Here is a 13,994-nt window from a genome sequence, read left to right on the forward strand (position 1 = left end):
ATGGTACTCATCACCTGGGCTGCAGAAACTGGAGAAGTAAGTCCCTGTTTTGAGTGAAAGGAAAAGCAACTTTGCCCCAGTTTGCAATTTCAGGTGTATGTGTAACAGCCCCCCCCATCAGTTACTCACAAACAATCTCACAGACACACTAATACTATACAGTCTCATTGTGATGCAGCAAAATCCCCCAGAAATACCAAAATCCCAGCACTGGTTTGAAAAAACCTGTTCTCTGACCACTGAGAAGGAAGAAAGAGGACAGTTAAGAAGCAGACAGGTGAGCAGAGCAGGACTCCCACTCAGTAGTGCTGTTTCAGCTTCAGCCTTACCCGAGCTGCCTGGCTCGCTGCTCTGGCAGATGGCCCCATGGCAATGTTCATGCTGCTGGAGGACTGCGTGTCGCTCGTGTTGCCTCCGTCCGCAGCCGAGAGCCCAGAAATCACTAAAGCACTCGAAAAACTTCTCTTGCCAAACAGCAGGCTCAGAGTTGAGCTGGTGGAGGAGGCCAGGCTGGACCTGAGCATTGCTGCAGCTCGGTCCTGCACAGTCAGCTGGCCAGCAACAGGAACAGCAGGGGACTGAGAAAACACAGATGTTGCAGAGTTGTGGAATGATAGCTGACTACTAGAAAGCCTTTGGGCAATTTCATGGGCAGATGTAGACGTCTGGATGAAAGGCTGCCGGCTTTCTGCAATTGGTCCAGAGTGACTTGAAGCAGGGGGCCTTTGGTTTAAAGCAGTGTGTGCCTGGACAGACTGACTCCTGGGTTTTCTCCTGCCTTCAAAAGAAAGATTAATATATTTAAGTAAGTGGCATTCTGATGAACTCCATGGCATTGACAGTGTCCCACGTGTACATATTACTGTTGGCATATTACCACTGGTTTTATTAGCATAAGAGCTCCAAGAACAGCAAAAGTAACAAACGCCTATACCTATGAATCTTTCTGTGTTTTCCACTACAGGTGTTCTGAGTTTTGGTCAAAATAGCTCTAGAGGTTGTGTACTGAGTCAAAAGACAGGGAAATGAGAAGAGACCCCAAGCAAAGCACTCTAATCACAGGCTCACAGCTGTTCTGCTACATACAGTTTAATCAGCCTAGTGAATGACTGAGCATAGTGTTGCTGTAACTCTGCTCCCCTTTGACAACCACACTAATGGAATGTTGAATATCCACCTTATATTGGCTTGGTGTAATTAAATGCAACAATAAAACAAAAATCCTCTATGTTAAAACAATGGCACATTTAAAAGAATTATTCCTGCATATGGGGAGAGAGAATGCGAAAATTCAGCCAAGTGGAAGAATACAGCATTCAAGTCACAAGACAGTTTTTAAGACTTACAGTAAACTCTGAGTTTCAAGAGAGACATTTACAATACACCACAGACCTGAAAAGATGTGAATGCTTTTAGGTAGGATACACTATTAGAGGTCTGAATGTGACCCACATAAGACTCTTGTCCCTTTCTGGGAAGCATCTCTATGCAGCCACCACTGGAAGTAGATTAGATAAGCTCTTCTGACATGCCTAGACAAATCCTTCCTGTACAAATACATCCCCATATTTAACATTTATACCAACACCTTCTGTCATTCAAGCAAACAATTTCTGTATTTCTTATGCTTGTCAATTTGAATAGGCATAAAATGAAAAATCAAATATAAAATCTGGTGGCCAGTGAACCCACCAGAGGCCAGCTTGTACTCCTCAGGCATTCTGCCATGGGTTGGTGTGTGCCACAGGCCCCAGCAGAGTTCACTGTTTCTGTAGACAGGCTCTAACCCAGGCACACACAGCAAACACCCAGTCACAAAAGTACCTGCTTGTTTTTTTTTGCTCTCCAGGAAACTCCAAACATTAACACAAGCTGGCATTTTGGTTTCCTAGCTGTAGCTGTAGGGTGAGGAGTTGATGCCAGGAAATCTGTTGAGAACCATCAACACAGAAACAAGTTTTTCTGGCAGGCATTCCCAGGCTGTTGGTAATTTTTTTTTTCTTTTTGCTTTGGTTTCCCTCAATACCTGAACTCCTCCAAATACTGAAATTTTGCTGGCATAAAGGAATATAAATCTCACACTATAGTCTAAAAACATGACTGCTGAATTCATGCAGCTTCCAGCAATGCAGAATTTCATATCCAAGCCATTTACATCATATGGCTGAAACATGATGTTTACATCCACAGACGTGCTTTTCAGAGGCTGGCATCATTATCCCCATTTTTCAAATGCTGAAGCAAAGAGAATTTAGGTAACTTGGCACAGAGTCAGTTGAGCAGAGCTGGGCTACACCTCATTTACAATGTACCTTTAGCTGTACTTTTATATTCCAAACAATAAAAAAATTTTTCCTAAGTAATACGAGCCCCAATATCTCTGCTGGAGAATGATGGGACAGAAATGGCTCTTGGAAGCTCCTGGACAACACTCAGGCACAGGATGTGATTCTTAGGGTGGTCCTTGCAGAGCTAAGAGTCAGACTGCGATGGTCCTTGCAGAATATCCACAGAATATCCCCTCCACCTCAGAATATTCTGTGATTCCATGGCCCCTGCACTGCTCTGCCAGTGCTCCCTCTCCTTCACGTGCAGTGAGGGGCACCAGCCTGGCCGCCGTGTCCGCGGCTGCGCGCGCGTTTGGCCTCCGCAGGGATTCGGGCTCTTCAAACCCTGGGGTTTGCTCAAGTGCTTTGGTTTCTACACCTGATGGTTATTTCAAGAGGTTGCCTTTCTTAAATAAAAAGAAAGGACTGGATTTAAGAACAGAGGGGCTGCGGTGTGTTACTGTGCACCGTGGCTAACGTGGCCAAACATCTGTGATATAAATTGGGAAGCTGACCCCTGGCCAAAAGTATTCTATATTCATCCCAAATGCAGTGGTTGGAGCATTGGGCAGGAGACCACCCACATCTACACCTAAAAAACTCTGTCCCTGAAAATACTCAGAAAAGCAAAGGCTGGTCTATAAACTGCATCATGAAATAAGGAAACTTTGGGGGAGAACCCCACATGTTTCCTTTGCTCCTGATTTTGGCTGAATTTTTATATAGGGCTTTGCATTTTGCAATTTTGCAGACTCAATGATACCAGGTTGCAAAACACAATATGAAATATAAAGAAGTTAAATGCACTTGATGCACAGATTATGAATTTAGAAGGCATTGCTATGATTATCTAGTCTGCTGTCCTACATAGCATGGGCCATAGGATTTCCCAGAATTATTCCTGTGTGGTTTTATTAATTGTTACTGTCATTTTTAAAAATGCATCCTGCATCTCCAGTTACGGAGAATCCACATTAACCCTTAGTCTCTTGTTTCACTATTTATTCACTCTCTTAATATTAAAAATTTGTTCTTGATTTTAAATCTGAATTTGTTTAGTTTTGTTACATCCAAGTCTGCTGAGACCAATGGTCTCTGGTCACCTTTTGTTGCCCAGGTAAACACTTACAGACTACAATCAAGGCATCTCCTACAATACCAATTGCTGGAAAGCATTTTATCTTTCAATACAGGACGTATTTCCCAGAACTTTGGTCATGTTTTGGCTCTTCTTTGAAGTGCTTCCAAACTAAAAATGTCCTTAAATTAGGGCACTGGGAGTGTGCATGGCAGGACAACAATATTATGATTTTTAACAGGCATAGATAAGTTCTTTTCCAGTGCTGTGGTATTGCCTTGATGTCCTGATACTTACTGAAGATCGAACAGAGCTTGTTTTTTAACCAGGTCTCTTAAAACCTTTCTTGAATGAGTCGTTTGATTTTGCTCAGTTAAGCATATACCTTTGATAGCCACTCTTTCATGTTCTTTGTAGCTGTTAGGAGGGAAGGAACTGTTTCATGATCAGATCATAGAAATATATTATCTGTGTTTTTTCCCCAGATAAATCAGACATTTATTTTCTCATTTCTACATACTGCTTATTGGCAACTCTGCCTTTCTATACAGTGACAGATCAAGACCACTGCTAGGATTTCTGTTGCTTCTAAATACTCCTTAAAAATAAACAGCCACAAGCTCACTTTCCTCTTTTTGTCCCTAATGGTCCTAGGCAAATAATTCTTCTTGTTTCATTCTCTACAGTATCTGAGGAGTGAATATGGATTTCCATTTGCTACCATTTCCTTGGATTTGTTGTGCATGTCTTAACAAAAGCCAGGTTGCTTTTCTTATCTAAGAGTGACTTTGTCTCTTGATTATGTTTTTCTGGGCATCCAATCAATATGTTCTTTTAAACAACTCACAATTAACTTACTTTATTGTATGGTATGCTCAGGATCATTATATCACAATTAAGCTCGCTACTCTGATTACTGTTGTGTCAAGTTATGAGTATGCACATGGGGATTCCTCTAACACAAGACACAATTAAAAGCTGCAGTTATTTTATTCTTGCAATGTGATTTATATTCAGGGCAAAATTTATTCCAGTCCTGCCCATTATCTTTAATGATAGGTCAAAAGATCTAACAGGAAACAAACAAGTGTCAAACCCCTCAAGTTCTCTGCTTTAATTTATACAATAATGCTACAAACTTACTGAAATGTAGAGATGATTTGATTTGCATTACAAGTCCTGATCCCACAGTGGTAGATCTCACAGTCACCCACTGGCAAACTTAGAATTCTAGAATGGTTTGGGTTGGAAGGGACCTTAGAGCTTGTCTCGTTCCAGCCTCCCTGCTGTGGACAAGGACACCTGTTACTAATTAGGTTGCTCAAAGCCCCATCTAACCCAGCCTTGCATACTTGCAGGAATGGGGCATCCACAATTTCTCCGGACAACATGATCCAGTGCCTCACTGCCCTCACAGTACAGATTTTGTTCCTAATATCCAATTAAACACCTAAACCTCTTTCAGTTTGAAGCCATTCCCCCTTGTTCACTCCATGTTCTTGTAAAAAGTCGCTTCCCATCTTGTGAACTCCCTGCAGGTACTGGAAAGTCACAATTAGGTCACCCCAAGGTGGGGTGTACAAACCCAATTCTCTTTGCCTTTCCTCACACATAATCATCCTAGTGTTCCTTCCCCAGACCTGCTCCAATGAGTTTATGTCCTTCCTGTGCTGGGCACCCCAGTGCTGGATGCAGGGTTCCAGGTGGGCTCTCACCAGAGCAGAGGGGCAGAATTCCCTCCCTGGCCCTGCTGCCCATGCTGCTTTGGATGCAGCCCAGGACACGTTTGGCTTCTGGGCTGGGTCATGTCTAGCCTCTTACCCACCACCAACCCCAGGTCCTTCTCACAGGGCTGCTCTCCATCTTTTCATCCCCAGCCTGTGTTGATACCGGGGATTCCCCTGACCCAAGTGCAGCACCTTGCACTGTTAAACTGCATGAGATTCCCCTGGGCCCACTTCTTGAGCTTGTGCAGGTCCCTCTGGATGGCATCCCATCCTTCAGCTGTGTCAACTGCACCACTCAGCTCAATGTCATCTGCAAATTTGATGAGGGTGCACTGGATCCCTTTGTCTATGTCATTAATGAAGATATTAAATAACAGTGGTCCCAGCATGGACCCCCGAGGGACACCACTTGTCACTGATGTCCATCAGGACTCTAGACCATTGACCACTACCTTCTGTGACTGTCCAAAAAACTGCTTATCTTTATTACTTAACATGCATTTCCAATGTAAAGGCCACTACTTCCACCTTGCGAATATGTCTGAAGCACTTTTGAATCCATAATTTGAGAAGGGCTCAGCTGTTAGTTGACAGAATGATTGGCAACATTTAATTTTCTCTTAGTAACTGCTATATAGACATAAGAAGCTATTTTCCATTTGTTTGTTCTCCACATACGCTGATGAGCAGCCAAACCAATTCCTCAAATAAATTGCCATGGTCCTTCCAAGCTAATTAAGATTTTTGCATGCTTGCTTTCTGCTGTTCCCAGACAACAATAAGCAGAGGTTCACTGTGGTACAGGCTCCCTGCATGGTGTGTGTACACTCCCTCCCATCTGCATTTCTCATTCTGGCATTCTTAGTGGCACCTGCTAGGCCAAAAATTACCCATAATGGACTTTGACAGTGGAACCTTTGGTGAATCACTTTTGTGTTACACTCTCCCAGTAAATACCTGGAACAATATCAGGAAGCCATCTCCTACATGTTCTTGGTCATTAGAAGAGACAAAATGCACTCTCTTTCTAAAATTACTTTTCCACTGGATTTGAGGACTCCCCAAAGGCACCTGCCCATGTGACTCCCCCAGGAGAAGACTCCAGAGAAAGGCAAGTAAATTGTGCACATACCTGCCCGCTGGTGGACCTCTTGAGATGAAGTTTGCAGCTGAGGGGTTCCATCCCTGGTGGGCTGTGAGCTACTGCTCTGGCTTGAATTCCCTGTGGAATTGTTGCTAGATGAAGACCCCCCTGCACTATCCACCTCTTCAACATTGCCTCTCTCGTGGTGAGCTGCTGCATGGCAGTCCTTCCGCATTCTGTTTGCAGGAACACACACAGGGTCAGCCTCTTGTTGCACATGAAAATTTGTTGCACCACTGTTAGGTGCTCTCAAAGACTGTTCTCTCTCACACCACTGCAGGTCTTCTGAGATTTTATGAGATGGCAAAGACAAGCCTTCTTGGAACAAAATTGTATATGACACAAGCCAATTGCCTGTGTTTATTGGCTTTGGAATACTGAAATACCATAGGGATCTTTATCTAATGTTACAGTGGTCTTCCAAGATTAACTTCTGCATGAGGTAACCAAGTAGCAAAGAGGAATGTGCTGAAGAGAGCTCAGAGGGATGGGCTGCGTGGTGGGAAACTAGCATGTTAAGCCTTTAGATAAAATATTGACCTTTTAACACAGGTCTTGCTATGCAAGCTGGCTCCCATCGTGTCTCCATGGTGCCCTGCCTTTCCTCATCTACAGTAGCTACAGTGGCAACAGGGCAGGGAATGAGGCAAGGGAGCTGTTGTTGTGTGAAGAGTGCAAGTAGGAATGGGAGATGCAGTGTCAGGTACTGATCATGCACAGCCAGGGGAAGTCAGGCAGTTTTGGTGAATAGCAAGTACATTTTTAGGTGTGCTTTGGTCAAGAACAATAACTAAGGGGTGGATATCTAACTGCCAAAGCTTCGGAGCATAGCTCACCAAAATCCACCAGCAAATTTACTCATGGTCAGAGTTACAGAAAAAATACCCTTATTTAGATGGCATAAACAGTAAAATTCCATGGAATGAGGGAAGTGTCTGTAGTGCAGTGTGATTTGAATCACTCTTGTTGAACATGTAGAAAGCTTTGTCATGAATGAGTTAATGGATTTTCTTTCTGTTCTATTTGCAACACTGTTTTGTTATATTCTAAGTTACTTCCAATTAATTTTTTTACTCATAGATAACAATACAGAATTACTCTCCTTTAACAGAAAATACAATGAAACCGAGACGGCAGGGTCTCTTATCAGCATAGCCAAAATTTAACACCTACCTTAACCACTTGGATTTGAACCACTTTTTAATGTTGTCCAAACTGACAGGTCCCCCCCAAATGTTCCTCAGTTGGCTGTGTGTCCCAAGGTACGAGGTGGTTAAGGGGGAAACGTACATTGGATATCCCAGTGGCTGATCACATGAAGAATTAATTAAGTTCCGCAACACCTGTTTATTGTTCTGGATGCTTCCTCTCTCCGGGTTACGATTGCGTAAGAAAATCAGTTCCTGCTGCTGGCCAGCCCAAAGCCCTCTGACACACTCCTTGTTGACCTGCAGGTGGGTTAAAACATGCAGATCATGCAAAAACACTTGCTGCTCAAATGCAGAAATACAGGACCCAAGTAGAAGAGCAGTGCCTGAGTATGCAAACATGATGTCTTTGCACCAACAGCTTTTTATTAACTTCTGCAGCTACTCCCTGGTGAAGCCTGAAATGTTATTTTAGAGACGCAAACGTGGGTGGTAAAATGGAAGTCAACTGAAGAGAACTCTTTTGGCCTCCAGTCCCTACTTTAAAAAACACTATTAACTTCTCCTTTCAGCCACATTACCCAGAAATAGTGCTAATTACCACAGCCCTAAATTACTGCAATATTAGAAAGATGGCACATGTACCTTGATCACCTTGAAGCTCAGGTAGCTTTTGTGGAGCATAATAACTTTATATTCATCTGCTCCTTCATCTACCACGTGTCTGAGAGTCAGCAGCTCCTCCCGGTTGGACAGGACTGCGCTGCGCCAGGCCGGGTCCCCTTCGTGACAAATCACAACCTTTTCTTCAAAGGATTGGATGGCTTCGTACAAAACTGCTGGGTCCTCATACTCATCTGGGCACGTGAACTGGTCCTGCTCGTACAGGAAAAAGTATTGAACAGGTCAGGTACATTCGTGAAAACACAGAAACTATTGACAGCAAACAAAATACTGGCTTCCAAACAGTTGCCAGCTGGCCCCCTCCAAGTGACTTGACACTTGCTAAAGAGTGTCTTTTGGGATCTTCATTTAACAGCGACAGAGAAAGGTACAATTTCAGTTTTATTGTAACCTGTTCTGTTCCCATGACTACACTGGACAAAGGCACTTGGAGAATACCAGCTTATCCTTTTTTTTTTTTTAATGGAGTGTGAAACTGGGAGGCTGAGCTTTTGGCTAAGCTGGAGAGAGATATCACCTAGGACAGTCCACAGTTCTTGTGGAAAATCTTATTTTTATACACAAAACAACACCAACAATAGCACAGTCTGGGAATCATCAGCAAATACCACAATACTGAAATTTCATCCAGCAGCACCACGGCCAGCGATAACATCATAAAGTTGTTGTGTCAAAGAAGCAGATACAAATTCACAGCAGTTCAGTAAGTAACATCCAGAACAATTATAAATATCACTAATGATAAAAGCATATGATACTAAATCATAATGTGCCAGAACAGGGACTAAATCAACTCCAAGCTATACCGAGCCTGACCTGAAATTAGCAGTGAAATCAGCATAATCAATGGATTTCCCTTCAATCTAGAAACCATCTTTATAGTATCCACACAAGTAAAATATGACATTTTCTGCTTTCTTTTGATGAAAAATGCAGGGTCAAGCTCTGCAAAGTGGTTTCAAATGGGCAGCTAGGGGGGCTCAGAAAAGAACATCAAGTGAATGCAAAATAAATAAATGCCAAACTCTTCCATCTTGGTGAAAGACATTTCTTAAAATAAGGTGGCAAGTACTCCATTTCGCTTTTTTTTTTCTCCTTTTAGACAGTTGCTAAGGTATCCCACATTTTCCTTAGTAAACAGACACAATAGTAAATGTTAAAAATAAATACATAAATAAATACCCTACCTGGTGCAGCTTCAGAGACATTCGGATTGCTGGGGCAACAACCTTATGCAGCAGATCCATGTCAGCAAAGACCCACTCATCTTTGGCTGCTATCCGGAAGTCTCCTTTAAACAGTGCATGGAGCCCATAAAGAAAAGAGTCCAGGCTGGAAGAGAAAGGCAGCAGTCACTCCCAGAAGCCATTCCCATCTCTCCAAGGCAGATCCTACAGTCACAAGGCTGGTGACCCTCTGGCCCAGGGTGAGTGCCTGCCCTGGATGTAAAGCAAGGGTCACATCACATTTCTCTGACACAAAAGCATTCCTTGGGGGAGGCAGTTTCTCTCTGTGTGCTCTGTAAATGACTGGCCATGAGATGAATGGAATGAAGGATGTCCTCAGGATGGGTGACAGAGTCACAGAGTGCCTCAGGGCGCTGCTTCTCTGCAGCTGTGCCAAAGGGACCAGGTCAGAGTGCCAGCTGCACTCCCTGTGCAGCCAGCAGAAGCTGATTCCCTATTTGAAAGTTTATTGATCAGTCCTGTTAGCACTACTCCTTGTAAGTGAAAAATAATAATAGAAAAAATACTTTCAGGAAATTTAGGACCTTTCTCATGACATTCAAACCTAAATGTGAACATTAAAGCAGATGTACTGAGAATACTAAATTTCAGAACTGTTCAGCAAACCAGGTGAGAGCAGGAATCAACCAACAGGTGCTTCCTACTCAAACAATGAGCCCTAAAGCAAACACACAATGGGTTTCTTTTTTGTAACGTAGGAAACCAGATGTAGGCAGTTCTGCCTGGCCTTGCATGATGGCTTACCAGGAACTGAGATACAAGCACCAGGTAAAAGCTACAAAAATAAGGTAGTTGTTAGAAGATGGTTGTGCAAGGGCTTTGTGAAGGGAAACCATCAGCCTTCAGCTCTGATCTGCACCCTGAATTACAGGACTCCCATGCCACTGTCACTTGTATAATGCTTGTAGGTTACTGCTGTGCCAATGTTGCTCTGAAGAAGTGATCTAAAAATTGAGGAAAACAGAACCATCTATTAAAAACAGGCATATCTTGCAAACCCACAGGACATGGTTTCATCTATCTGCTAAGATTTCACTCACTTTTACAACAGTTGATCTTTTAGATTGTAAAGACTCTGGGGAGAAGCCATATTAAGATGTTAGTAGTTTTCATTACTGCTCAGCCTTTCTCTAGAGGACATATAATCTTTCCACATAATAGACCTTTCTTAATTATTTTATAAAAAAGAAAAAAAAGAAAAAATATATTCTCTTCTCAGAGAGAGGAAGAAGAGACTGGGAGAAGGCCTGGCCAGCTTCATCTGAAAGGCATTCTAATTTTGCTCTTGGTGGGTAGCATGTCTTAGAAATTAAAGTGGAAATACATATGTGGTTATCAGAGAAACAACTGGATACTGATTTTCTCCATGAAAGCATCATGTAATACAAATCAACTAAGCAGTGGGACCAAAACTAGCCAGAAAGGCAGGGCTGCTGTCACTGCTGGGAACATAAGGAGTACAGAGAAACTTTTATGAATTCTTAACTGATTTCCATTTATTAGCACTAAGTTATGTATTAAAACATGTCTGTGTGAGACAGGCATACTCAGATCTTCAAAACATTCAAGCATTGATTTCAGTGGGAGTTATTATGTGTCCTCAAGGACTGTGTCCTGGTCCCCACTGACCTTCAATCCATCATCCCCACAGTTCAGAGAATGATAATATACTCAAACCCTGCTTAATAGTTGGGAAAGCCCTATGATGAGCCAGCTGGGAGGTTGGGGGGAGAATGGTGAGTGCAGCCAGCATGGTGAAATGTGACTTTTGCCCCCTTTGAAAAGGCTACACATCAGGAAGGCTCCTTTCACTTGCCCACACACCAGAAAACACCAGCATACACAGCTGAATCCTTGCCTGGAAAAAAAACCCCTTCTGTAGCTAAATATTCTTCCTAGGATGAAATTTTAAAAGTTACCTTGAACTCTGCATCTAATGATGATCTGTAGTGGAGTTTCTCCCCACATTACACCCCCTGTATTTGCTCTGAAAAGTTGGCTGGGATGAAGGGAGGAGTAGGCAGGAGAGAGAACTGGTTTTTACATCTTGGGAGGCTCTCAGAGTCAAATCTGAACACCAGAGCAGACACAGAGCTTGCATCCACATTGATGTGCCTTAGAGGCATCAGCAGCAGCCAAACAGGCTGGTGTGCAGAGCAGGATGTGCTGAAGGCATGGCCAGGACTGGGACAGCCATGCAAACTGCAGCCCAGCATCAGCAGAGGGAGCAGGGGGAAGCTCGCACAGCTCTCCCGGGGCTGAGGGGAGGCTCATCCATTTGTCATCCCTCTGCATAATAAGTTCTCTAACTCAGGGGATTTTTAAGAACAAACATGACTGCTACAAGGAGCAAATCAGTGGTGGCAGTAGTTGTGAGAGGCTGAGAGTCAATTATTTTATGAATTGTATTTTCGACCAGAGTGGTCTGGAGGAGATTGCTGTATTCACAAAACTATGGGCATCTTTTATTCTCCTGACAATTGTAATGAGGCTTTTGGGTACATTCTGCCTATAATGTGACACTATCTCAAGCCATTACTGCTGTAACATGCAGCCTCCTTAATCCACATAAGATACAGCTCTCGTTATTCTTCCCATTGTTATGCTCTCTCCTGAAGACACTAATGAGATTATTAGGAAGCTGTAAAAGTCAACCACTTTGATCTCAGGCCTGACTCTCAACCACTTTGATCTCAGGCCTCACTCAAGGTTGTTGCTGTTTTCTTGGCCCACTTTTAACATACCTCAATTAGTAATCTGCTGTAGTTACAGGCTGGTTCAAAATATTTTGAAAACAAGTTAAAGTAAAATTACACGTCAAAGAAACAACATTAATCTGTAAGAGACATAACTACAGTATCAGGCAACATTTCCAACCCTCTGAGCTAACAACCTGAACAGCTGCTGTCACAACTGCAAGCTGTCTTAGAACAAGGCTGGTAGGTGCATGGGAACTGTCAGCTCCTTGGAGGTGCAGAAAAGAGGGGATTAAGTAGCACCACAAACACCAGAGGGAGGGCAACAGTGCCAAAGCAAATACTCCCTCCTACTGCACTCCTCCTGCTGCTCCAACAGCTGAAACTAAAAGCATTTAGTGCCAGCCTGAAAGCAGTATGGATACAGACTAATGAGCTGGTGAATATCTCTGTGTGGATTTTGCATCTGCAGACCTTCTCCAGTGTTAACTGTAGGTTTATTTAAGGAATAAAGGGACAGGCATGCCTGTGAGCTAGTAATGACCTGAATGTCATAGTTCACCTGAAATATTTTCAGTGGTAGCCCTTCTAATTGGATATTTTAGATGGCAGTGGTTGTGAGCTAAGAGTCAAACTTTCCTGCCCTGCTCAGCTCTGGCAGACATCAAGCTGCAGTGTCTGCTTGAGCTCCCACCAGCAGAGCAGCACCAGAGCAGCTGTGGTGCCATGGCTCTGTGTCTTCCCCTTCCCCCAGATGCTGGGCAGTGCAGTGGGGTGGCCAGGTGGGAAGGGGCAAGTGGGGCCAACTGCTTCCCTGGGTTTCCAAGTGAGCAGCAGCTCCTCCAGGCAGAGGCATTCCTTGGAATGACCCTTTGTCCAAAGTGAGCTTGGGGAACCTGAGCAGCCAATCTTGGTAGTGTTGGAAGTATCTGATGAGACATGCTTTATCGAAACACTTCTGTATTTTTCCAAATTTGAAATTTTTACTAAATATTTCTTTACTGGTAGCTTTAGTGGCTGAATAGAATTATTCTATAATTTTAAACAAATACACAACTAAACATATCACCCATATTTCAATAAATTAATGATAATGTCATGTCATTCTTCAAATTGCATTTTGTGCAGGATGCCTCCTAATGACAGTTTAAAAGAGCAAGTGATTTGCATTGCAATGTTCTGCCTCCTTAATGAATGCACTTATTGTGTAATCTACTGTTAATGTTAGGTTTCTACTGACATTTACATGAACAGGTACAGTGAATAATTATTTACATACATTACATAAGAGCATTTAAAATCTTGGTTTACACAGTGACATTTGCTGATTAATAGATTAGACAATCATGTGTAAATGAGTGCAAATTGATAGTTTGCATACACAATGTAAACCTGACTCAACTCTGTAGCCCACAGTTACATTACCTTTGCTCCACTGCACAGCAGTTGGATGACTGTCACTTCTCCAAGACACAGCAAGGACTAGATTTAGTCCAGAGAAAGTTTCCAACTACCTGCATAGTCACCTCTGAGAACGAAACATGAACTGCAGAGCACCCCCGATTCTTGCTGGTTTGCTTTCCCTGAACATCTGAAATGCTTCATACAGTGTGATGCCTACCTGGCCCTCACACCTCAAACTCATCCCCAAAGCTCTAGCAATGCTGTACACAAGATGCTCCACAGAGAGAATTAATAGAAAGTCCTGAGATGATGCCCAAGGTAAATTCTTAGGGCTTACCACAGTAACCTAAATCTGTATTTTTGTATCCAGCATTTGAGCACGACAAAACGTGTTAGGAGCCCAGACCTCTGACAAAATGAGCCACACCCCAACACCCAGAGTCATGGAATGGCCTGGGTTAGAAGGGACCTTAAAGATCATCTAGTTCCAATCTCATACATGTGGTACCTCTCCCTCTCATTCACAAATCTGGCTGTGG

The 13,994-nt window shown here is 43.1% G+C and overlaps 1 protein-coding gene across 1 annotated transcript in view; it reads right to left on the bottom strand.

Annotated features, from left to right (window-relative positions):
• Positions 1 to 13,994, bottom strand: part of PCNX2 (pecanex 2) — a 152,946-nt gene that overhangs the window by 4,041 nt on the left and 134,911 nt on the right. The window contains exons 29-33 of the mRNA XM_059469294.1: positions 9,296 to 9,440; positions 8,070 to 8,300; positions 7,450 to 7,724; positions 6,265 to 6,452; positions 330 to 778 (exon numbers count right to left, since the gene is read on the bottom strand). Coding sequence (XP_059325277.1) covers positions 330 to 778; positions 6,265 to 6,452; positions 7,450 to 7,724; positions 8,070 to 8,300; positions 9,296 to 9,440 — 1,288 coding nt within the window. The remainder of the gene's footprint in view (positions 1 to 329; positions 779 to 6,264; positions 6,453 to 7,449; positions 7,725 to 8,069; positions 8,301 to 9,295; positions 9,441 to 13,994) is intronic.

The sequence above is a fragment of the Ammospiza nelsoni genome, chromosome 3 (assembly GCF_027579445.1).
Source record: "Ammospiza nelsoni isolate bAmmNel1 chromosome 3, bAmmNel1.pri, whole genome shotgun sequence".
Taxonomy (NCBI): Eukaryota; Metazoa; Chordata; class Aves; order Passeriformes; family Passerellidae; genus Ammospiza; species Ammospiza nelsoni.